The sequence below is a fragment of the Nicotiana sylvestris genome, chromosome 3, assembly GCF_000393655.2.
Source record: "Nicotiana sylvestris chromosome 3, ASM39365v2, whole genome shotgun sequence".
NCBI classification, from domain to species: Eukaryota; Viridiplantae; Streptophyta; class Magnoliopsida; order Solanales; family Solanaceae; genus Nicotiana; species Nicotiana sylvestris.
The window spans coordinates 124,545,646-124,571,595 of record NC_091059.1 but is presented as its reverse complement, the minus strand read 5'-3'; the positions used below and the strand labels follow the sequence as shown (position 1 = coordinate 124,571,595).

The following is a 25,950-nucleotide window of genomic DNA, read 5'->3' as shown; positions in this document are numbered from 1 at the left end:
AAGAAATGGGAAATTCCTACCCAAATTGGCTAAAAGATTCAAGACCCAAAATGAAAAAGAACAATAACCCAATATAGGGAAAAATCTGAACTTTCAAGACCCAATATGGAAAAACTTCTGGACTTTGGATAAAAATCAAGAAATGGGAAAATGGGAAATATATGAATGAAGCAAAAGAGGAGACGCGTTGATGAAATTAAGTAAATTTAAGTTTTCAAGAATGCAGCAGAAGAAAAAGGTGTAGTAGGGACAAGAGTCAATTCCTTGCTTACTATATGAAATGAGTAATACCTTAAAAATCGAAGTAAAACATAGAAAGACTAACAATAACAATAAGCACTAGTCCTGAATGGCTCAAATCATTTCAGATTCACAACAATCAGGTGGTCAAAGTTTTCAGATCTGTACTTTAAGAGACAAATATGAAAAATGGAAAATCTAAACAAAACGGCAGATCTAGTTCAGCATAATGATACCCAAATCGATAAATTAAGCCTAATAAATACAAAATATGCATAAAACCCACAGATTAAACCTAAAACTTTACCTGAAAAAACCAAATATGAATAAAACCCACAAATAAATTGAAAATTTACCTGGAAAAAATCGATAAAACAAGATCTTTTGGGGTGAAAGGTTTCTAGAGAGAGAAAGTCTTTAGCGGTCAACAAACAGGGTCCTCTGTACGTTGGTTAATTTTGATTCCAAAAGTTGAATTCTTGACTGTTCCTTACAACTCGTTGGCTATTGAAATTTTTCTTGATGTAAAAACTGGTTAATGTTACACTTGTCCATATCAATGCAATTTGTGCGTTTAAGATGGATACTGGTTCTTCAAAAACTTCAGCTTTTAGTGCTGAAGTTTTTAGAAATGAATTAACTAATTTCAGCATCTTTTGCTGAAGTTTTTGAAAAAGCTTATCCAGGACAAAAAAACTTCAGCTTATTTAGTGCTGAAGTTTTTATAAATGAACTAAATAACTTCAACATCTTCTGCTGAAGTTTTTAAAAAAGCTTAATGACAAAACTAATGAATCCAGGCCAAAAAAAACTCCAGCTTATTTAGTGCAGTTACAAACAAAAACTTCAGCAAATAGAGAACAAAACTTCAGCTACTACGCTTAAGTTCAGCAATTACAAGCAAAAACTTCAGCACACTTGGTTCAGCACACTTGCTACTTCATGCTCGTCTACTGGAATGCTTAAGTTTTGCGTGATTGCCTTTGCAACTTCAGCCACGTATGTTGAAGTTACGCGAAAAAGTGGATACACTTGTAAATTTTTTTTTTTTGCAAAACGGACACAAGTTAAAACGTGACCTAAAAACGGGTATAGATACAAATGCCCCATTGTGAATGGACCTCTTGACCTAACGTATCTCACACATGATAATGAGGGGCGATCCCAGGGCGGCTCTAAGGTAAGGCAATAAAGCCCTTGCCTTAGGTCCCAAATATTCAGGGCCCAAATTATAAAATACTATATTAATATTATATATGATATATAATTTATACAAATATTATTAACAAAAAAATTCAGATTGAGGTTCCCATTGAGTGAGTAAATAATGACAAAGTTTCTCTCCTATTAAATTAAATAGTATATATTTATCTTCTCATCAATTCTTAAAAAAAAAAATCTTTTCTTTATGACACTCTTTCTTCTCTTTATGTTTTGATAACCTCATCATGTGTTTGGGTTTTTACCACTAGACCAAAGTCATGTCGGTTTCTTTTGTATCTCATTATTATATGATTTTACGAAGATTTAAGGGTCTTTTAATATATTTTTACTTTAATTAGGCCACAAAATTCGTTGAGCTGCCCCCGAGCGTATTTAGTCGACAGTATAGAGGCTATGGGTTTCGTTGTATTTCTACCCAAAAAATTATTTAATATGCTCAAATAATAAATTGTAAACTCATTAAATTAGATGAGATGTGGTAGAATTGCGAATCTGAACATATAACGTTTAATCCACCTCTAATGATAATGACACATATTATGATTAATCTCAAATGACACGACAGTAATGCATTGTTAAAGCGTCTATATGAAACCAAAAGAATCCTTTTTCATATTTTTTTTTCTCTTCAGGTAATTAAGAACTTCTTTATCTTTAAAACGGAGGATTAAGACAAAAGAAGGTATTAAACCCTGGTGATTGGCTCACCAACATCAAATAACAACATTGACACTACAATCTCGACGAATCACCTGCTATTTTTATTTATTTTAATATCAGTAGTGTCTGAATCAATTTACAAGCATCTCACATGTTAATTTATTATTATTACAATGGGATTAGCCAATCAGTGTTACATGAGAAAAAGGGTCAAAAATGAAATTTGGAAATCGTATTCCATTAAGTCCACGCAACTCTGCACCTTGAATTTATTAAACACTGCCCACCCTCTCCTTATGAAATTGGAGAATCACTTTTAAGCTAATGCCCATAAGAATCTCCCTCATTGATTTCAAGATATCCATCTTCTTAGGCAAAATCCAGCACAGAGTTTCTTCTTCTTCTTCTTATCTTATATATATTGTCGACATTGAAGTCACCACTCTAATCAAGAATTAAATGAGACCTTACCCTCACCCACACCCACTCTTGATAAAACCTTATTTGCACTAGGTGTTTACATTGATGATTAAGTAATAAATTGAGGTGAGACTATATATTAATGAACTATGATTTGGTGATAACTACTGTAAAAACATGTGTCATGTATTCATTGGTTGGTGTAAACACCATTTGCAGATAAATTTTTACCCCTCACCAAGTCCCAAGTTTTTCTCTTTACAAGTTAATATTGCAATATAGACTTTCACTAAAAAGGAACATTATTAACTAAAGGTGCTAATATAAGTATAAGTAGAAGCAAAAGATTGATCCAGGAAGACACCTTTGCTAGTGAAATATAAATTTGAAAAATAAGGAAGAAAAGAGAAAGGTCAGAGGCTACTGTATTAAAAGACCAAGATAGTCTAAAAACTCCAACAACATCCAATAAAGATTACTACTATAAGTTAACAGTAAAAGATGAATTTATAAAAAGCACAGACGACACAATGGTCCGGTTAAGTATGCTATCGTTTTGGTCGGCAAGCGCCCATACCAGAGGTCCAGATCACATCAGTAAAATCAACAATTGCAGCAATGACTGACCTACAGCCTACAGGTTCTCATTTACCATATAGGAGTAGCAATTATGACTTTTTTCATGATTTACTAATTATTACTATGATAATTACTTCACAAAAAACATGTTTCATATGCTTGGACTAAGGCCCCTTCCTTTTTTCTCTTTTTATTTTATCGGATAAAAGATGTGATGTCTCGAGATCTAAAGATTTTTTTTCCTTTCTATGACATTAGTATTCCAACTGTCTTGCACGCACCTAGACTAATATACAAGCAACCTGCTAGAGCGGTAGGTTGGAGCAGCTAAGCTCACACCTAGTGTTTTAGCTAAAATTCAAACTTAGGATCTCCAAATGATTACACCTATCCTCAACAACTCAGCCATCTCCTTTTAGCCTCGGAGCATTCCTAGAATTAATATGGCATTGGACCAAGGAGAGATTAGAGCTTTCTATAGGACTGAACATTGAATCCTTTGGCATGTAGAAAGTGCTTCTAAACAAACTGAAGCAAACGACCGTCCAATTGATACTAAACCACTTGCCCAATGCTACAGTCTAACGCACACGCAAGTATACACGATCGTCAACTAATAAAGTGATTAGAAGTCGGATGTCAAATCCACAAGGACTTGTTATCAACTATTTGTTAAGTTAGACTATCCTAGTTATCTAAATCATAATTAAACTTAGAAGTGTTTGACTCTAAACTATTTAAAATAAAGGGAAAACAAATAGTGAACTCTGAACAAAGGAAGAGCAAACTTTTTTTATGTTATCAATGTAATGAAAACGGTCTAGGATTATGTGCTATCTAACAATCCTATTGTATTCTTCTATTGAATTGATTGCTTCATTTATCTGGCTTATTGGTTGGCAGGGTTAATATTGCTCATAAGAATCTATCGAATTCTTACTCACCTATTCAAGCTAATCTAACACCTATATGTCTATAGAGTTAGAATTAACAAGAATTCATTCATAATTCCTATATAATAATCAAGCAAGGCAACTAGCATACGTATATCCTAATTGCGAATCCATTCCCCAATACCCAAGTTCAAGAACTTGCTCCACTCAATCTTATGTGCAATCAAGAATTCTCACTTTCGAGTTCAACTCTAGATTCATAGATATTATTCAATTAGTGATCAAGCAATCAAATAATTAAGTGCAAGATTGAATAAATAAATTAATATGATAAATTAAAATCAATATTTGAATAACAATAGTCATGAATGAACCATAATCCTAGAACGTAAAGTTTAGCTCCACATAAACATGGTAGCCAAACGATAAATTATCCAAAAAAATATATAAAATTACTAAGTGTGGTGGAAGAAAAATAAAATTTGATGAACTTCAGCCTCCATGACGGCTCCTTTCTCTCCAAAATCGAATTCCCCCTAAAAATTGAGTTCAGGAACTATTTATAGGTGTAGATTCGAAGTATCCAAGTCCAAAATCAACCAGAAAATCGGACAGGGCATCTCACAAGGCCTGGTCTAAAGCTAGGAAATAACCTAGCAAGACAAGACCTGGTCTTGGGAGGTGATGGGCCTCGCTAGGCGAGGTGGGAGGCGAGATAGACCTCACCTCTTGCCAAGTGGGGCGAGATCTGGGGCCTAGTCCCCTCCATGCCTTGCGCTGATTTTCCTTTCATGCTCTTTCTTTGTATTTTCAATATCATTGTGTGCAACCTTCATTCCACTTTGCGATCAAATGGTCTTACACATAAAATCAACTCAATTAAGTTCAAACGTCTGCACAATGTAAGGTAAGTAAAATACTAAAAATATCTAATTATAGCAAACATCACCTAAAATTCTACATAATATTAGTCCATAATCAAAAGAGCACAGCATTAAATGATACTATTCACTAGAAATTAGTAATTAAGTTGAGAAACAGCAAAAGTTTCCCAAATATCAGTTCTTAGATAATTCGATGCAACATAGTACCAGCATACTTTTGCTACTTATGGGTACCATAGATTGTAATTACCCCCAGAGTATAAACATAATACAAGACCCTAAACCATTCATCAACCGAGTATTAAGGGCGAGAGGGAGGACACTAAGAACAAATTCAGGAAGTAACATGTCTTATTATATATCATGCAGAAAGCGATTAGTGTTTTAAAATGTGTTTTTTAGACGAGCCATGGGGCAAGGCATATCAAAAACCTGCTGAGGCGTACTAGCGGGGTATAAGCCTTAACATTCCGGGTTTTCACCTAGGCGTAACTCTCAACTCTGGGTTTAAGCCCGAGAACTTTTTAAAATTTGAGCCAAAATTATTTAATAATTTTTTTTAACTTAAGTATTTAAAAGTTAATACTTAGTACATTTTCAAACAAAACTCTTAAAAATTAAAGTTTTTTTCTAATTGTTTATCATAATTTCATAATCTTTTCTCTCTGGCGTTTACTAAACAAATACATTTTAGCCAAAGTGCAAACTAAAAGCAAAGAGTTTTGTCCTTCAATTCTTAATCTGCTTCTATGGTTGCATTTTCCTTCTTTATGCTTTATTTTTATTTTTATTTTGTATTCTTTAATTTATTCTTTTCAAATTAATTTTTGATTTTAGAATTTCTTTTGGTCTCTAATTTAGATATTATTTTGATGACTCTATTTTGGTTATTTATATTATACAATGTGTATTTTTAATTTATTATCTAATTTTATATTTTTAAACAAATAAATTTATTTTATTATTACTAGAATATTATTTTTATACCTCTAAGTTTGTTCTACATAGTCATGTTATAGGTGTAGTGCATCTATATATCTTTTGTTTTTCAAGAAAAAAATATATTCTTTTGTATGGTTCATGCTAGCATGTTTATATGTACACACATTTTTCTACTAATTTTATAATTTTCTTGAATTTGTTTACATTTTTAATGTATTTTGATTATATATTTATTGTATTAATTTATAAAAATATTAAAAATAAAATACTCGATACTGTTGGCCAAAACACGATACTGATATCAGCGACAAACTCTCTCTCCAAACGCTCACTACCAACGGTAACATAAGACGATCTCAACAGCGACTAGTTCAGTCGTCGGCGACCACCCTCCGCCCAGGTAAGTCCCCTCGCCCCTCTCTCCTCCCCATCATCCAACACCCCCCTCTCTCTTTCTCCGCCCATCTCTCTCACCCCGCCTCTCCTCCTTTCCCGTCTTGTCTTCTCCCCCTCTTACCCCGGCGAGACACAGATCAGTCGCTGGCGAGTGGGAACAACCACAATCAGGTTTCCGGCCTGGTTGTAGTGCCGTGGTGACACACAAACCAGACCCGTCTTCAAGCCAGAGGTGCGGATTCTTTTCCGGCGAGGTCAAGCTATTTTCAGGTGGCTTTGGGCGGCGAGCGAGACGGGCACGTGCAAATAGTGAAGAACAACCCAAGTATTAGCAAGGAACGACAGGAGTTGGACGCGAACGAGCTAGGTGGACGCAATATAGTCGAGTATACTAAGACAATTCCTAGGTTATACTCACGGGAATTGGTACCTCCCGTTTGGCTATTTCCCTCTATTGTGTTAGTAAAATTGTTGTCATTTTAGTTCTTATTAGTTTAGTCACCGTATTAGGGCGCTTGCAGTGACATTTTGTCTTATTCTAGTTTGTTCTGTGGTGTTTGTTAGTGATTCCCCCTAGTCCGCCGGAGTTATAGTGGTTGCAGTCTCGGATGGTCTAGTGAGTTCATGTCCTCGGGGCGTGCGGGGGGTGGGTCGGGAGGTAGGGCGGGGGCTAGGAGGTGGGTTGGGATGCAAGGGAGGTAAAGGGAACAAGGGTGTCCATCGGTTGAGAATTGGGTCATGGAACGTAGGTTCATTGACAGGTAAATCTATAGAGCTGGCGAAGATCCTCAAGAAGAGGAGGGTCAATATAGCGTGTGTCCAGAAGACAAGGTGGGCAGGGTCGAGTGCGAGGGATGCAGATGGGTATAAACTTTGGAACTTTGGAACCCAGAAGGGTAAGAATAGAGTGGGTATATTGGTGGATAGGGAACTTAGAGAGTTTGTTGTTGAGGTTAGACGAGTGAATGATAGATTGATGATTATTAAGTCGGTGGTTGGTCAGTGCACCATAAACGTCGTTAGTGCCTATGCGCCACATATGGGCCTAGATGAGGAGGTTAAACGGCGCTTTTGGGATGGGTTGGATGAGATTATACGTCAGGTACCACCTACTGAGAAGTTATTCATAGGAGGGGATTTCAATAGCCATATTGGGTCGACCGCAGGTGTGTATGACGAAGTGCGTGGAGGCTTCAGTTTTGGGGAGAGGAACCGAGGAGGAACCACGTTACTGGACATTTCTAAGGCTTTTGGGTTGGTGGTGGCTAACTCTTGCTTTCCGAAGAGGGAGGAGCATTTGGTTACTTTTCAAAATGCGGTGGCGAAGATTCAGATTGACTATCTCCTCCTTAGGAGGCGCGACAGATGCTTGTGCAAGGATTGCAAGGTGATTCCAGGTGAGATACTCGTGACGCGACATAGGCTCTTGGTGATGGACATTGGTATTATGGTGAAGAGGAGGAAAATGTCTGCTCGAGGAAGACCGAGAATCAGGTGGGGAGCCTTAACTAAGGACAAAGCTCAAGAGTTGGAAGGGCGGTTGTCGGTTATGAGAGCTTGGAGGAGCAGTGGTGACGCGAACTCTATGTGGTCAACTACATCAAACTGTATAAGAGAGGCTGCGAGAGAGGTGTTAGGGTTTTGACGGGCGTCTCCGGCAGGCACAAAGGAGACTGGTGGTGGAATGAAGGGGTACAAGGTAAAGTGGAAGCGAAAAAGCAGGCGTACCAGAGCATAGGTGAGGGGGAGAGGCGAGCGTGCATGGAGAGGTATAAGGTAGCTAGAAAGGAAGCGAAGTTGGCGGTCACGGAGGCTAAGACTGCGGCTTATAGTCGTATGTATGAGGAACTAGGGGAAAAGGAGGGGAGAATAAGTTATTTAGGCTGGCCAAGCTAAGAGAGGGGAAAGCTCGGGATTTAGACCGAGTGAGATGCATCAAGGACGACGATGGTAGAGTGTTGTTGGAAGCTTCTTAATGAAGTAGGGGATCGGGATATTGTGCTCGGTGAATTGTAGCATTCCGAGAGTCACAATGACTCTGGGTACTGCAGGCACATCAAGGTTGAGGAGGTCGTGGGAGCTATGAGTAAGATGAGTAGGGGCAAAACGACCGGGCCTGACGAGATTCCGGTAGAATTTTGGAAGTGTGTGGGGAAAACAGGTTTGGAGTGGTTGACTAGGTTGTTGAATGTTATTTTTAAGGCGAAGAGGATGCAAGATAAGTGGAGGTGGAGTACGATGGTCTCATTTTATAAGAACAAAGGTGATATCCAGAGTTGTAACAATTATAGGGGTATCAAATTACTGAGTCATACTATAAAAGTATGGGAGAGGGTGGTTGAAGCAAGGTTGAGGATGACGGTGTCCGTCTCCGACAACCAATTTGGTTTCATGCTGGGTCGTTCTACTACAGAAGCTATACACCTTGTTAGGAGGTTGGTTGAACAGTACAGAGATAAGAAGAAAGATCTGAACATGGTGTTTATTGACCTAGAAAAAGTGTATGACAAGGTTCCTAGAGAAGTTCTTTGGAGAAGCTTGAAGGCAAAAGGTGTGTCGGTTCCCTACATTATGGCGATTAAGAACATGTATGATGGGGTAAAGACTCGGGTTAGGACAGTAGGAGGCGACTCTGAGGATTTTCCGGTTGTTATGGCGTTATACCAAGGTTCTGCGCTCAGTCCGTTCCTATTCGCCCTGGTGATGGACGCGTTAACACATCACATTCAAGGGGATGTGCCATGGTGCATGCTCTTCGCCGATGACATAGTTCTGATTGATGAGTCGCGAACCGGTGTTAACGAGAGACTGGAGGTTTGGAGACAAGCTCTTGAATCTAAGGGTTTCAAGCTTAGCAGGACAAAGACGGAATACCTGGAGTGAAAGTTTAGCGTTGAGCAGAGGGAAGTGGGCGTGGATGTGAGGCTTGAATCACAGGTCATCCCGAGTAGAGACAGCTTTAAGTACCTTGGGTCGGTTATCCAGGGGGGAAGGGAGATCGACGAGGATGTTACACACCGTATCGGGGTAGGATGGATGAAGTGGAAGGTAGCATTTGGAGTATTGTGTGACAAAATGTCACGACCCAATTTAGGATTGTGACCGGCGCTTAGCAGCAAGTGCTCCCAAGTAAGCCTCATTGGTAATTTTACAAAAAATCGGATAGAGTTTTCCCTATTTTTGGACCATCCCAAAAAAAATGTCCTGTCTCATATCAGTAACCAAACACCCTAATAGCAATTCAAACAATCGACAACTTATTAATTAACCAAAATAGTCTTCACTATTACTAGTCAACCCACTAACAACCAGAAATACTAATTTATCTCCGACTTTGATAATAAAGAACGATACTCAACATAAGACTAATAGCAAAATAATACTCATGACACTAAAAGAATGACTAGGGAACAACTCTAAGAATTCAAAAAAAAAAGACCATAACAATTGAAAAAATATTCGCTCATGCGAACAAGTGCGAGGCTCACCAAGAATTCTCAACCTGTGCGCTCTACTTAACGAAATCCTCGTCTGCGTCAACTGCTGTCTCTGTAAAAAAAAATTAGCGGGGAATGAGTCGCTAGCTCAGTGAGTAATAATACTTAACCACAACCATTTTTATTTGGGGACAAGTCAGAAAACATGCTAGTATCTCAAACAGATAACATCAAAATGCCCTTTCAGAAACAATAAAAAATTTCAGTCTCATCATGCTTTTCTTGTAGTATAATACCACTAACAGTTCAGTAATAAGTTCGGTAACCACTGTATAATATCAATATTCACATTGGGAGGTTTCAATGAACGGATCATGTAATCGGTATAACTATGGACTTCTTCGCAAGAAGTCAAATATAACGGTAGTCTCTACTCGAGGGAAGTCGGTAACAGTATGCTAGTTCTACCTTCCCACTAGCGAGGGCTATAACGGTAATCTGTAATTACAAGGTGCACCAGGTCTAACGAACCCACCGTTAGCTACGGGATCCTTCAATGTCTACTCTCATTTATACTTGTCTCTGTAATCCGTATATACTCGTAGAAAATACTTTAAAACAATATAGGGCATTTCGGTTCTTATCAAATCATATAATTTCTTTTCGATAACAGTATATTCAAGTAACAGTAAAACAGATAGTGACAACGAAAATATTTAATACCACGATATTCATCTCAAATAACTATTTCGGTATCATATCGAATAAAAGACTTGTCCCACATGCAACTTAAAATAATCGGTAACATTCATATTAAAAATCATGTGTAAATCATGCAAGTTATGAAAACACAAATTGCGGTAAGATTACTACTCATAATACTCAGGCCGAAATACCAACTGCTTCACCTCAAGTAACTCGTACAAATTCCTCCAATCAATCTATAATTACATAATATCGATCTCATGTTAATTTTCTTATTTAGGCTAATTCATAGCTATTTTAGAATACCCAACCCTCGAGGTTTCATGTTTGACTCTTATTTTGCCTAGAATAATTCTTATTGGTATTTAATTTTGTATACCTTGTAAAACCCTTCAAATATATGAACTGAGATAAAAAGAATTACTAGAAGAAAAGAACCCAGATGAGAAATTCGAGTGTTACCCGTAAAGACCAATGCGTATTTAAGATTTCTCAAGATTTGGTTCCAGCCTTTTTTTTCTTCTTCTTCTCTTCCTTTTGAAACTCCTTTTCTGCATTTTTCTGAAGCAGACCGTATTCGTTTTTCTGAAGCAGACTTATTTCCCCCCTTTCTCTCTTTCGTTGCTCTTTATGTGCTTTTGGTTACATATGGGCTTGGCCCTTTGTTGTAAACCCCTATTTCTTTTCCCTTTTTTTTGGATTTGTTTTGTTTTGCCTTTTTTTATAGTTATTTTCTTATTATTATTATTATTATTACACCCTTATTTAAAGATATAGGGTATTACATCCTCTCCACCTTATGAAATTTGATCCCCGAATTTAACTCAAGTACGTAGTTGTAGACTGAAACAAATGGGGGTACTTGACTCGCATAGTGTCTTCTATTTCCAAAGTAGCTTCTTCAACTATATGATTTCTCCATAAGACTTTCACGAACACGATTTCTTTTTACCGCAGTTTTCTTATTTGTCTATCAACAATAGCCATTGGCTCCTCCTCGTAAGACTTCTCATCGAGTGGTATAGTCAGTGCTTCAATCACCTGAGATGAGTCTGATATACATTTTCTTAGCATTGAGACGTGAAACACAGGATGAATAAAGGGCAACTCAAGAGGAAGTGCCAAACGATAAGCCACCGCTCCCACTCGGTCTAATATCTCATACGGTCCTATAAACCTAGGGCTCAACTTGCCTCTTTTCCCAAACCGCATCATACCTTTCATAGGGGAGACTCGTAGGAATACTTTGTCCCCAATTGTGAACACTAAACCTCTTCTTCTCTTATCAGCATAAGACTTTTGTCTACTTTGAGCTGCAAGTAATCTCTGTCTGATCAACTGGACCTTGTCCATAACTTCTTGTACTAGGTCGGGTCCCAATAAGTTAGTCTCACCAGCTTCAAACCATCTGATAGGAGAACGACATCTTCTATCATATAATGCTTCGTACGGTGCCATTTGAATACTGGACTGGAAGTTATTGTTGTAAGCAAATTCAGCTAATGGTAGATAAGTGTCCCAACTACCTCCAAACTCAAGAATGCAAGCTCTCAACATATCCTCCAAGATCTGAATAGTACATTCAGACTGCCCGTTTGTCTGTGGATGAAATGCAGTACTAAGATCTACTCGTGTACCCAATGCTTCTTGAAAAGATTTCCAAAAGCGTGAAGTGAACTGTGACCCTCTATCAGAGATGATGGATACTGGAACTTCGTGAAGTCGGACAATTTCGTTCATAAATATCTGTGCATACTTGACTCCACCATATGTAGTCTTTACCGGCAAAAAGTGTGCTGATTTCATCAGTCGATCTACAATCACCCATACCGAGTCATAACCTCTAAGAGTTCGTGGTAGCCCGGTGACAAAATCCATAGTAATTCTTTCCCATTTCCACTCTGGAATCTCAATTTGTTGTAGTAGTCCTGCGGGTTGTTGATGCTCAGCCTTGCCCTGCTGACAAGTTAAACAACTAGAAACAAAGTTAGCAACATCTTTCTTCATACCTTCCCACCAATAAAATTGCTTCAGGTCATGGTACATTTTAGTGGATCCAGGATGTATAGTGTATTTAGTGTTGTGAGCTTCTTTAAGAATAGCATGTCTCAACCCATCTACGTCTGCTACACATAGCCTGTCACCCATTCGAAGAACACCATCACTTTCAACAATCATATCCTTGCTTTTACCAGCTAATGCCACATCTCTATATTTGCATAATCGTTCATCCTTATATTGGGTGGCCTTAATGCGCTCAACTAATGAAGACTTAGCCTGAGCACAAGCCAACAATGCTTCTGAATTTCCGATACTAAATCTGATACCTGTATCTTCTAGTCTCTGAATATCTCTGGTCTATAGTCTCTTTCCAGGGGCTATATGTGTCAAACTCCCCATAGATTTTCTACTCAATGCATCGGCCACCACATTGCTTTTCCAGGATGATACAAAATAGAACAATCATAGTCTTTGAGTAATTCCATTCAACGACGCTGCCGAAGATTTAGATCTCTCTGCTGAAAGATATACTTCAGACTTTTATGGTTGGTATAAATCTCACAAGTTTCGCCGTATAGATAATGTCTCCAAATTTTTAGAGCAAATACCACTGCAGCCATCTCCAAATCATGTGTAAGATAGTTTTGCTCGTGCTTTTTCAATTGTCTCGAAGCATAAGCTATAACACGACCATTTTGCATGAGAACGCATCCTAATCCCACCCTCGAGGCATCGCAGAATACTGTAAATCCTCCAGGACCTGATGGTAAGGCTAATATTGGTGCAGTTGTCAGACACGTTTTGAGTTTCTGAAAGTTTTGCTCACATTCCTCCGTCGACTGAAACTTTGCATTTTTCTGTGTTAGCTTGGTCAGCGGCGATGCTTTTCTGGAGAAATCCTGCACAAAACGCCTGTAATAGCCTGCTAAGCCTAAAAATGCTGCGAATCTCTGTCGGAGAAGTAGGTCTGGGCCATTTCTACACAGCTTCAGTCTTCTTAGGATCTACCATAATTCCATCTTTGGATACAACATGCCCCAAAAATGTTACCGAGTCTAGCCAGAATTCACACTTCGAGAACTTAGCATAAAGCCGATGTTCTCGCAATGTCTGCAACACAGTCCTGAGATGATTCTCGTGTTCTACTTGGCTACGAGAATATATCAGGATATCATCAATAAATACTATTACAAAGCTATCCAAGAACGGCTTGAACACTCTATTTATTAAATCCATGAATACAGTTGGAGCATTTGTCAGTCCTAAAGGCATCACAAGAAACTCATAGTGCTCGTATCGAGTTCTGAAAGCAGTCTTAGAAATATCTTCATCTTTGATTCTAAGTTGATGATAACCAGAACGGAGGTCAATATTTGAAAAGTGGACAGCTCCTCGTAACTGATCAAACAGGTCTCCTATACGAGGCAAAGGATATTTATTGTGTATTGTTATCTTGTTCAACTGCCTGTAGTCAATGCACATTCTCATGGATCCGTCTTTCTTCCTTACGAATAGTACTGGTGCACCTCATGGTGATACACTAGGTCTAATAAAACCCTTATCTAACAAATCTTGTAACTGTTGCTTTAGCTCCCTCAACTCTGCTGGTGCCATTCGATATGGGGGTATCGATATGGGTTGTGTGTCAAGTAGCAAATCAATACCAAAGTCTATTTCTCTTATTGGAGGCAGTCCTGGTAAATCCTCAGGAAATACATCGAAAAATTCTCTCACTACTGGTACATTCTCTATACTAACTATTTCCTTTCTTGTATCATTTACAATAGCTAAGACACCCAAGCAACCTTTCTTCAGAAGTCGTTGAGCCTTCATAAAAGATACAATTTTATAAGTCTCTGGAACCTGACTCCCTCTTAGAATAAAACTAGGTTCATTTGGTATCTCAAACTTAACTATCTTTGCATGACAATCGACTATAGCATAGCAAGAAGATAACCAATCCATTCCCATCAGCATGTCAAAGTCAATCATATCAAGTACAATAAGGTCAGCTAAAGTATCTCTACCCTCGACCCGAATCTGACAAGCACGATACACGTATTCAGCTAATAGAGACTCTCCAACAGGAGTAGCAACTAGAAAAGGATCATTCAATAGCTCGGGTTGTCTACTAAATATCAAAGCAAAGTACGAGGACGCATAAGAGTGAGTAGATCCCGGATCAATCAACGCAAGTGCATCAAATGAACAGACAGAAAGAATACCTGTAACCACAGCATTCGAGGCCTGAGCATCCTGTCTTGTAAATGCAAAAACTCTCGTCTGACCTCTACCAACATTGTCTTGTCCTTGATTCACAGTAGCACGGTCTCCAGCACCTCGACCTCTATTTCATGTATCTGTAGCACCTGAAGTATCACGAGTAGTCTGAGTCGGTGCAGCTGACTGAATAGAAGTCTGGTTAAAATTTCTCGGAGGCTGAGGGCAATCCCTCAAGTGATGTCCCAACTGGCCACACCGAAAGCACTCTCTAGTTAGAACACGACATTGGCCCGAATGTGATCTACCACAAGTCTAGCAGACTGGAGTAGTGGCATATATCTGCCCAGAATTACGATGTCCAGAAGATGATGGTCTCCTATTACCTTGTCTGTAATGTGGTCTGTATGTGGACTGTGAAGACATGTGTGTTCCTGTCTGAGAAGCATGTTGTTGTTGTTGTCCTTGATTTTCCGCTCTTCTATTTTCACTAAAACCACCACTGAAAGCCCCTCCTGTCTTGGCCTTCTTACGTAAATCACTAGTTGTACGCTCCTCACGCCCCTTGTTTTCAATCTTTCTAGCAAGGTCGACTACATCAAAGTAGGATAAAGTCTTCATCTGTGGGGCTACTGCAGTGTATATACGACCAACCAATCCATCAACAAACCTCTGAACTCGAGTTTCTTCGGTAGGCACTAAGTGAAGAGCATATATAGCCAGCTTACAGAACTTAGTATTATATGTTGACACATCCATATCACGAGTCTGAACCAATCTCTCAAAGTCTCTAGCATATTGTTGCATCAGACTGTCTGGAAGAAAATGATTCTTGAACAACTTAGTGAACTCGTCCCATGTCAGTGGTGCTGCTCCTGCTGGCCTTCCTAGCAATATAGTTTCATACCATGTGTTGGTCATATCCTCTAGTTTGTATGTTGCGAGCTCCACGACTCTCTCACTAGAACATCCAAGAGCACGTAATGCCTTGAGTGTCCCATCCAAGAAACCTTGAGGATCTGCTGAATTATCGGAACCTGTGAATTTTGGTGATTTCAATTTCAGGAACTCGTGTAGGGATACTTCTTTATTCCCAAAAGGCTGAGTCTGTGCAGGTGCTTGTGTCTGTAAAGTAGCCTGAGGAGTTGAACTTCCGCCCTGAGTAGGCACCAATGCCTCTAACACATTCTATAGCCTTGCTACTGCATCTGCAGGTAAGACAACAGTAGGTACAACAGTTGGTACTGGTGGTGGAGCGTTTTGAACTCCCTGCTCTTGCACTTGATCTGGCATAACAGCTTGGGTTTGACCCATGTTCCCAACTTGAGATTGAGGAGCAGTCTGTCTTCTAGTTTGATGAACCCCAATTTGACCGCCACCCCGGGTAGCATCACGTCCAGCACCACGTCCAGCAGATGAAGGTGTGCGTGTCCAAGCCATCTGCAAAAGAAATATTCCAAAGTCAATCTCAAGTTATCTCAACGCACGATCAAAGAATGAAAGAAGGGAAAACTTTCCTAAATGACCAGTAGCCTCGAGATCATATGTATGGGCGCCTACATGCCCATGAACAAGACTCTACTAAACATTGCTCTATGACTCGGGACTTAAAGCCTAAGCTCTGATACCAACTTGTCACGACCCAATTTAGGATTGTGGCCGGCGCTTAGGAGCAAGTGCTCCTAAGTAAGCCTCATCGGTAATTTTACAGAAAATCGGACAAGATTTCCCCTGTTTTTGGACCATCTCAAAAAAAAATCCTGTCTCAAATCAGCAACCAAACACCCTAATAGCAATTCAAACAATCCATAATTTATTAATTAACCAAAATAGTCTTCACTATTACTAGTCAACCCACTAACAACCAGAAATACTAATTTATCTCCGACTTTGATAATAAAGAACGATACTCGACATAAGACTAATAGAAAAATAATACACATGACACTAAAAGGATGACTAGGGAGCGACTCTAAGAATTCAAAAAAAAAAGACCATAACAATTAATAAAAATATTCGCCCACGCAAACAAGTGCGAGGCTCACCAAGAATTCTCAACCAATGCGCTCTACTTAACGAAATCCTCGCCTACGTCAACTGTTGTCTCTGTAAAAAAAAATAGCGGGGAATGAGTCGCTAGCTCAGTGAGTAATAACACTTAACCACAACCGTTTTTATTTGGGGACAAGTCAGAAAACATGCTAGTATCTCAAACAGATAACATCAAAATGCCCTTTCAGAAACAATAAAAAATTTCAGTCTAATCATGCTTTTCTTGTAGTATAATACCACTAACAGTTCAGTAATAAGTTCGGTAACCACTGTATAATATCAATATTCACATTGGGAGGTTTTAATGAACGAATCATGTAATCGGTATAACTGTGGACTTCTTCGCAAGAAGTCAAATATAACGGTAGTCCCTACTCGAGGGAAGTCGGTAACAGTATGCTAGTTCTACCTTCCCACTAGCGAGGGCTATAACGGTAATCTGTAATTACAAGGTGCACCAGGTCTAACGAACCCGTCGTTAGCTACGGGATCCTTCAATGTCTACTCTCATTTATACTTGTCTCTGTAATTCGTATATACTCGTAGAAAATACTTTAAAACAATATAGGGCATTTCGGTTCTTATCAAATCATATAATTTCTTTTTGATAACAGTAAATTCAAGTAACAGTAAAACAGATCTAGTGACAACGAAAATATTTAATACCACGATATTCATCTCAAATAACTATTTCGGTATTATATCGAGTAAAAGACTTGTCTCACATGCAACTTAAAATAATCGGTAACATATTCATATTAAAAATCATGTGTAAATCATGCAAGTTATGAAAACACAAATTGCGGTAAGATTACTACTCACAGTACTGGTGCCGAAATACCAACTGCTTCACCTCAAGCAACTCGTACAAATTCCTCCAATCAATCTATAATTACATAATATCGATCTCATGTTAATTTTCTTATTTAGGCTAATTCATAGCTATTTTAGAATACCCAACCCTCGAGGTTTCATGTTTGACTCTTATTTTGCCTAGAATAATTCTTATTGGTATTTAATTTTGTATACCTTGTGAAACCCTTCAAATATATGAACTGAGATAAAAAGAATTACTAGAAGAAAAGAACCCAGATGAAAAATTCGAGTGTTACCCGTAAAGACCAATGCGTATTTAAGATTTCTCAAGATTTGGTTCCAGCCTTTTTTTTCTTCTTCTTCTCTTCCTTTTGAAACCCCTTTTCTGCATTTTTCTGAAGCAGACCGTATTCGTTTTTCTGAAGCAGACTTATTTCCCCCCTTTCTCTCTTTCGTTGCTCTTTATGTGCTTTTGGTTACATATGGGCTTGGCCCTTTGTTGTAAACCCCTATTTCTTTTCCCTTTTTTTTGGATTTGTTTTGTTTTGCCTTATTATTATTATTTAAAGATATAGGGTATTACACAAAAGAGTGCCACTGATACTCAAAGGTAAGTTCTATAAAGCGGTGGTTAGGCCGACCATGATGTATGGGGCTGAGTGTTGGCCGATTAAGAAATCACATATCCAGAAGATGAAGGTAGCAGAAATGAGGATGTTGAGGTGAATGTGCGGACATAGTAGGATGGATAAGATTAGGAATGATGATATTCGAGAGAAAGTGTGCGTGGCTCCCATTGATGACAAGATGCGGGAAGCAAGGCTCAGGTGGTTCGGGCACGTTCAGAGGAGAAGCCCAGATGCTCTGGTAAGGAGGTGCGAACGGCTGGTTGTGGAGGGCTCGAGAAGAGGTAGAGGGCGGCCTAAGAAGTATTGGGGGAGGTGATTAGGCAGGATATGGCGATGCTTCAGATTTCCGAGGACATGGTACTTGATAGGAACATGTGGAGGTCGAGTATTAGGGTTGTAGGCTAGGAGGTAGTTGAGTCTTGCCTTATGCCATAACTGTGGTAGACTATATATATATATATATATTATTTCTGTGGTGTTACTAATATTATCTTCTTTTTCGGAAACAGCCTCTCTACTCCTTCGAGGTAGGGGTAAGGTCTGCGTACACACTACCCTCCCCAGACCCCACTAGTGGGATTTCACTGGGTTATTGTTGTTGTAAAAATAAAATACTCATGGGGCTTACGCCCATCACCCCAAAGCTTTCGCCTCGCACCATGTGAGATAAAATGTCCCGCCTCTCGCCCACGCCTGTTAAAACTCTGGAAAGCATTTACATTGAATCTGTTACCTAGCAGTACCCCAACTGTTTACATTTACACCTTATCTAGTCTAGTAGATAATTCATTAACATCTACTAACATCTAATGTTCTGCTGAGTTGCAGAAGTCTAATACATAGCCAGCCACCACACCAATGATAATTTGGTGCAGAACACAAGAGTGTCCCCATCGTCCCCTGCCTTCCCCAAAATTAAAGAGTTGGTGCCACTAACTTGACTCAATCGTCATAGCATTAAAGAATTGGTGCCACTAAATTGATTCAATCGTCATAGTTGCAGTATCAGTTACTGGGGATGCACATACATTAGACAGAAGACTGACAGAAGTAAGATAGCAACATGCATACAATTTGAACAATTACCTGAGGTTATGTATTACACCTTTCCATAGGCCTTTATTTTCTGATACTTCACCTTCCAACGTAATGAAGATCTTCCAAGTTTATCTAAATAAGAAAAAGAACACCATCTCGATTAATACAACTTACGAGGAGATCTATTCTACTGAAAGAATTCATGGTTTACTTACTGTCAAATGAAAATATATGCTGACACGTTATAGTATCCAGTCAATAATTTCGCTTCAAGCAAGCCACAATACAACTAATAAGAGGTAATTACCCTCCAAGGGTACACCGGATGAAAAGTAACCTTGAAATAGAAGGATCACGGCCTTCTCACATGCATATGGCAGATTTCAAAACCCCAAGCCAACCCGAAGCAAAAGGAACATAGAGTTCAGACATTATATAAAGGCTGAGAAGCAACAACCATGCTTTGGTTCCCCAACTTCTGCCTTCAAACACATTCCGTCCTGTGCAATTCTTTGCTGTGCTATAGACTATAGTACAACTTCGTCACTCCTGCACACATATACATGTCCTTTGCTTTATAAATCATATTAATATGAAAGCAGAATCTGTCATTATTATAATGTACTAATAATTACATATGTGTCCACTTCACTGAAGAACAAATTCTCCAAAATGCTAAAAGAGGAGAAGAAAATATTGCATAAAACAGTATTAGTCATACCTGTAGTTTATCGAAAAGTGATTGGTCCTTGGGCAGTCAGATACATTTTTAAGCCAAATAGCTAATATTCTCCACATACAGCAGAAATTACCAAGCTTTATCAGAGACTGCAGACAGAATTCTATGGATCCATCCAACTTTCATCAAGCTTTTTGCTCTTTGTGATACCGACAATTGATACTACAGCTAGCGTGCCGGCAGTATATAACTTTAGGTTCCCTTGCTACCATGTCATTGGAATATTCAAATGCAGCTAGCTTTCAGTATCAAGGAAGTCAGTGGAAGTACACATATAATGGTTGTCAATGAGACTAAAGAATAGTTTTTTGAGAAAGGACGAAAGAATAGTAAAATGAATCTCTCTTCTTTAAGTGACTGTAAATGAGAGAGGTAGTCGACATCCACGAGGCCTAACCAAGAGCAGATGCACCTAGCTAAACATATAGAAATAGCTAAAGAGCTGAAACAGCAAAAAAGAACAGAGTAGGAGAGCAGCTTTAAGTTGCTTGCTAGAATCGAGAATTGACTAAAAGCAAGACAATCAAGCTACGGTCAAAAGGAACCATGCAAGGATAAACTATGAACTAGCCAAGCAATTTGCTCAAAAAACTCAGCTCGGCAGCCAACTCCCTTAAGTTCAAGTATAGCTCGGCTCGGCAGCCAACTCCCTTAAGTTCAAGTATAGCTCGTTATTAACAAGTTAAGCTTGATGGTTAGACAAGCGAGCTTGAATAAGCAAGACTCGGATTGTAAACTTTTTAACAGCTATTATTTATTTCTAGGTCTAAATTATAAAAATGAGAGCTAGGCTTTCAGGAACCTAATACACATGATAAGTGCAATTACACAAGTTTTCATTCTCTTCCCTCACGGCTTCCTTCCTAATCTCCAGCAGAATCCTTAAGCCTTTCCAATCAACAACATTATCATTCTTGTTATTTTTCATCTAACCCCTCGCACTTCCCCTTCCCTTTGGAGTCATCCATCACAAATCTTATGCTGCAGTGCTGCTTTGCCTCTTTGCCCTCCGCTCACAATACTGCCATCAGCTTTTAAAGCCCCTCTTTGATGGCGATAACAATAATATCAGCAACAAGGTTTCCTTATTTTTCTATTTTTTCACCATCCATTTGCTATGTTTGCCTCTGTCTGTCGAGACACTGTTATAGTCACACCAACTTTTTGTGGTTTTTGTTCTTCAGCAATGATGCGACACCAATTCATGCTCAGTTTTTACCAAAATTCAAGCACAGAGTATTTTCAATCAAGGCAAGTTCTTGAGTCCACCTAGACTCATCTGATACTCGAACGAAGTTGAATCTCTGAAGCTCGGCTTGAATCAGCTCATTACACCTCCAACGTGGACCAAGATGCCAAGCCATTTACAAAATGATTGCAGTTAGCTCTAAACATATTCATGATTACTCTTGCCAGATATAAATCTAGATTTAACACTCCCCTTTCTTAATAAATAGATAAGTAAATCAAGATTTAACACAATGCTTGTGGATTCGCCAAAATTAGCAGAAAAGAAACCCTTTAGCATACTGCTTTTTGGTAGAAAAGGATGAATTAATAAAAAATAACACAAGCAACAAGAAACAAAGGGGACAAAAAGATCACTAACAAAAAGGCTAAAGATGAGAAACTGGTGTATCTCTATCTCTTGATAAAGAAGATCAACAACATATTATTAATCTATTGAAAACGTGACCATATCTGTAGACTGCAACATATAGAATTACCTTCTTTTTATTTGGTACATTCCTTTGTTATAAATCGTCTGTGCCTAATCAAAAGCGACCAGCAATAGTTGAAACAGTAACTCTATAGTTCTGCAAAACACTAAAGCCTACAGCTCATCTAATTTGAGTCATTGGAAAAAAGCATGACAAAAGTCAACCTCCAGTAAATTGGAAACAGAAGTTCTATAACATCAGAAAAACCTCATGCTTGGGACGCTTCAATTCAACCCCAAAATATCAGATTTTTGATCACTAAAAACTTTTTCAACCTATAGCATGTTCTCCATCACTGGAAGCACAAGATGGAGGGTTAAAAGGCACTTCAAATAATTAGTATGGAGGGATATATATCTGTTTCTGAAGGAATCAAAGTATCGTAATGCACATATGCATCAAACTAACACATGAAAGAGTTCACAGCCATTTGCTACAATCGCAGAGAAAAGCGTACCTGTATGCAGATGTACAAATATCACCCGTCACAAAGTAAAATAGATTTAGTATCTCCTAGTTTTACCCCAAAAAAAAAAGAGACTAAACGGTGCATCTTTCCATTCCTCATCCTACCTCACTTCTCCTTTCCACTTATTTAATTCAATTTTTCATTTTGAGGGAGGGGAGTAAAGGGCCAGTTGGAAGCCAAAGCAGTGACAGTAATAGCCTTGTTCAAAAGCAGGGATGATACACAACGGAAAAGAAAGGGACAAGCAGCCAATGTTTGGTAATAGCTATCAGGTGTCCAAAATAATGGTCCATAAGCAGCGATTGAGACAGAAAGCAAACACTTGAAGCACCTAAAAGGCTAAAACTGGGGCCTTGTTCCGCTTGTCCAAACATCTCTAGCAATTAAGAGTCAATATCAAAACTCAAGATAAATTATCAAATGGCTTTGTTGACTGTTATTTAGCTTCCAGAAAGAAAAAGAATACACATATACCAACTCAAAAGTAAAACAATAAACAGAACATGAAAGAAAAAAATCCAGTAAAACTGTTAATTCTTTGATTCCTATCTCTTCTTTACATAATAAGTCATCCACAAAGACAAGAAATAATCACCAACATAAACTGCTTTTTGTACAGAACTGAGACTTGATTTTAAGCTCACCGAACCTTCTTGTGGGACTTGAATGGGAAGCGGGAGGGGGGCGAGGGTGAAAGTTCAACTGGTAGTTGAGGAGCTTCTAAATCTCCAGAGAGCATCCCCACTACTTCTTTCATTGATGGACGACGGGCAGGTGACTTCTGCAAGCAGCGCAGGGCAACAGTAATGCAGAGTAATGCTTGTTCTTTGTCTAATGATTCAACAGACTGATCAACCAGATCAAGAAGCTTCCCTGCTCGGGCAAGGTGACGTGCCCAAGAGAGAAGATTAGCACGTTGAAATTCAGACATGGGCGACCCTGTCACCTGAAGTGGCCTACGCCCAGCAATAAGAACTAACAAAAGCACCCCATAGCTATAAACATCACACTTTTCAGATAGATCACCACAGCTACCATACTCTGGTGCAACATAACACACAGTTCCTCTCATGCTTGGAGTGCTACTGATGCCACCACTTTTAGGTATCTCCCCACTAGCAGAATCATAACTATTCTTCCGAGCTCTCCGAAGCTCGCTACTAAATCCATCCAACCACCAATCCATGCTACTCTTACTGCTTCTGCTCCTACTCCTTTTCTTCTTCCTATCAGCATACAATTCATCATCCCTTGGCCACCAAGAGTCACTATGACAATCATCACTAACTGAACCTATTCCACCCTGTTGCTTCTTCTTTTTCTTTTTCTTCCTGGCAAGCTCCTCACAATACTCCTCCTTCCACCACTCCCTTGCAGGCCTCCTCTTCTCCTTTTTCACATTCTTTTCATCATCTAAAGAAACCCACCAATCTAATCGCTTCTTATGCTTCTTCTTTTCTGTTTTACCTACCACTCCTGAACTCGACGAAGCCCCAATCCACTCAGTCTTTGGCCTCTCCTTCTTGATCTCATTCCCAATCCATTCCATTACATAATCCTTCACCACTCCTGAATCCGTCCCACCAGTATCTTGCTTCCACCACCAGTCTTTGCCAGTAACACTTTTCTTCTTCTTATTCTTCTTCACCCCACTCTTCTTATCACCAATCTCAATCCCACTGTCTATACTGGACCTATCAAAAATACCCTCTGAAAGACTCGTTTTTTCTATGCCCTCAGATGGGGACACCATATCCGCCACCGTTCTTGGAGATACCACATGGGCCTCAGGTGACAATTCCACCCCAATAACAACACTCTCCGGCGACTGCTCAACTCCTCTGTGAAACTCCTCAAAACCATTAACAGTAACCACACTCACACTCTCCGTTTCCTCAGCCACCGACCCATTATCCTCAACTACCCCATTTCCTCCTACAGGACTCTCCTTTTTCACTTCAATTTCAACCTGATCCTCTGATTTCAACCGTGCCAACCCAAAATCACCAATTTTTGCATTAAAATTATCATCCAATAAAATATTACTCGGCTTAATATCGCCGTGAATCACTGCTGGGTCACAGAAATGGTGCAAATACTCTAACCCTTTAGCTATATCAAGAGCAATTGAATACCTCTTTTTCCAATCTTTTAATTCACTGCACTTGCGATGCAAAAGGCAGTCTTGTAAACTTCCGTTAGACAAAAGCTCGTAAACAAGTAACATACGGCGGCCTCTTTTGTCTGAAGAGAAACCGATTGTAGATACTATGTATTTAGAGTAGATTTTACCAGATAAGAACAGCTCATTTTGGAATTCGCGCTCGCCTTGTAAGGACCCTGAATCCATGACTTTAACGGCCACTGAAACATTATTGGAAGTTGGGCTTTTGAGAGTTCCGCTGTAGACTGATCCAAACCCGCCTTGGCCCAAGCGAAGAGCTGGAGAGAAGTTGGAAGTGGCGCGTCGGAGAGAGGAGTAGGAGAACCGGTGAGGGGGTTTTTTATTTGACTCGGAGTCGGAAGATGGGACGGTTTTCTTATGGCTAATTTTTCGGAAGCAGAAAGTGAAGAGAATAAGGAGGGAGGCTGCGGCGGCGATACCTCCGGCAAGTGGTGGAAGGAGGTGGTGTCTCTGACGGTGAACTGGTTGAGACAGCGTCGGCGTCGGCGGTAAAGAACGGAGTTCGCGAGATGGCATGATGAAAAAGAAATTACAGAAATGAAGGATTTGTGCTGTGAAAAACCCACATAAGTGTATCGTTGCAAAGAATCGGATCGGAGATTTTTCTTCTTCTTTTTCAGGTTCTGAACTGAGATTAATGCTTTTTGCTTGCAGAGGTATATGGCTTTTTGTGCATATCTTTATTTTGTTTTTACTTTGCTTTTCCACAGTGCAGAATGCAGATGGACAAGTCTGCTCGTGGTCCCTTTTTAGTCAAAGGGGGCGCTATTTTTTTTCCTTCTTTTTTCTCTCTTTTTTTTTCTTTTTTCTTATAAGTTCTATGCTCAAATTAGGAGGAAATAATGCTAAATTTGGGGGGAAATGCAGTTACATTACAATTATATACTCTCCTCTACTAACAAAAAGATTTAACTAATCAAATAACTTTACTAAGAAACAAAATTTTTATATATATACTGTATGGGTCAAAATTAAAAAGAATAGTAAGGGTCGATCAAGCCATAGTAGTACCCACAAGGCGTAATAGCAACGAATACCCGGCCACTGCCGAGATCGAGCCATCAGAAGGCTTGCACGGCAGAATATATGTCGTAATACTTGAGCAAGTAAGGAAGAGTATAGTCAAGTGGGGGTATGCTGGTTAAATACCATTGGATAAAGGAGAAGATTCGTAATATATATATATGAAGGCAAGAAAAGGGGATCCCGGGAGAGAAAAAGGAACAGAAGAACAGGAGGAGACCTCCAACATCAAAGCAACAACCTAGATTATGGTTGCAAACCTTTGTAATCGTCATTGTTGAATGAATAAAGATAGATCTCATAGTTATCAATGACATTTCGTCCATTCCTTCTTTGTTCTTACAAGTACGGAATAATGTGTCAAAGGTGTAAGCTTATCATTTATGTTTAATGTCTTTTAATAATCTTAAGAAGTGTTATGTAAACTCGACCTCGTTCGATTCTCATATTCAATATGTTCAGATCTAGAGTTAATTATGTTTGGCTAAGATTTATCCTCCATTTTCTTCATTAATTAGTTTAACCAAGAGCTCAACACTTTTGGTCAAATAATTTGGCGTTGTCTGTGGGGATTTCTTAGCCAATTTTTTAGTTTCCTTTAGATCTAAAACCAGCCAAGTATCACTTCCAGGTTGTCAAAGCCTCGTTGTCTCGGTATAAACACCGACTCGGAAAAG

General features: G+C 39.0%; 4 protein-coding genes and 1 long non-coding RNA gene across 5 annotated transcripts; 1 reads left to right on the top strand and 4 right to left on the bottom strand.

The window, feature by feature from the left end:
* The first annotated feature begins 7,277 nt into the window (after positions 1–7,277).
* LOC104237942 (uncharacterized) lies at positions 7,278–7,883 on the top strand. The gene has a single exon (XM_009792174.2). The coding sequence runs from the start codon at positions 7,278–7,280 to the stop codon at positions 7,881–7,883; it is 606 nt and encodes a 201-aa protein (XP_009790476.2).
* Positions 7,884–9,478: 1,595 nt separating this feature from the next.
* On the bottom strand, positions 9,479–15,771 carry LOC104237943 (uncharacterized). The gene is made up of 2 exons (XM_009792175.2): positions 14,607–15,771; positions 9,479–9,787 (listed from the first exon to the last, which is right to left on the bottom strand). The coding sequence occupies exon 1, from the start codon at positions 15,520–15,522 to the stop codon at positions 14,917–14,919; it is 606 nt and encodes a 201-aa protein (XP_009790477.2). The 5' UTR covers positions 15,523–15,771; the 3' UTR covers positions 9,479–9,787; positions 14,607–14,916.
* LOC138887981 (uncharacterized) lies at positions 13,909–14,890 on the bottom strand. Its single transcript, XM_070169774.1, has 2 exons — positions 14,886–14,890; positions 13,909–14,728 (listed from the first exon to the last, which is right to left on the bottom strand). The coding sequence occupies exons 1-2, from the start codon at positions 14,888–14,890 to the stop codon at positions 13,909–13,911; spliced, it is 825 nt and encodes a 274-aa protein (XP_070025875.1).
* A 741-nt stretch (positions 15,772–16,512) lies between the features above and the next one.
* On the bottom strand, positions 16,513–20,487 carry LOC138888749 (uncharacterized). The gene is made up of 4 exons (XR_011406177.1): positions 19,858–20,487; positions 19,352–19,685; positions 19,185–19,268; positions 16,513–16,707 (listed from the first exon to the last, which is right to left on the bottom strand). It is a non-coding gene; the product is annotated as an uncharacterized lncRNA (long non-coding RNA).
* A 1,991-nt stretch (positions 20,488–22,478) lies between these two features.
* Positions 22,479–24,970, bottom strand: LOC104237939 (receptor-like serine/threonine-protein kinase At4g25390). Its single transcript, XM_009792173.2, has one exon. The coding sequence runs from the start codon at positions 24,764–24,766 to the stop codon at positions 22,706–22,708; it is 2,061 nt and encodes a 686-aa protein (XP_009790475.1). The 5' UTR covers positions 24,767–24,970; the 3' UTR covers positions 22,479–22,705.
* Positions 24,971–25,950: the final 980 nt, after the last annotated feature.

Coding starts and splice junctions, on each gene's coding strand:
- LOC104237943 (XM_009792175.2), bottom strand. CDS start 15,522: ATGACCAACACATGGTATGAAACTATATTGCTAGGAAGGCCAGCAGGA.
- LOC104237942 (XM_009792174.2), top strand. CDS start 7,278: ATGGGCCTAGATGAGGAGGTTAAACGGCGCTTTTGGGATGGGTTGGAT.
- LOC104237939 (XM_009792173.2), bottom strand. CDS start 24,766: ATGCCATCTCGCGAACTCCGTTCTTTACCGCCGACGCCGACGCTGTCT.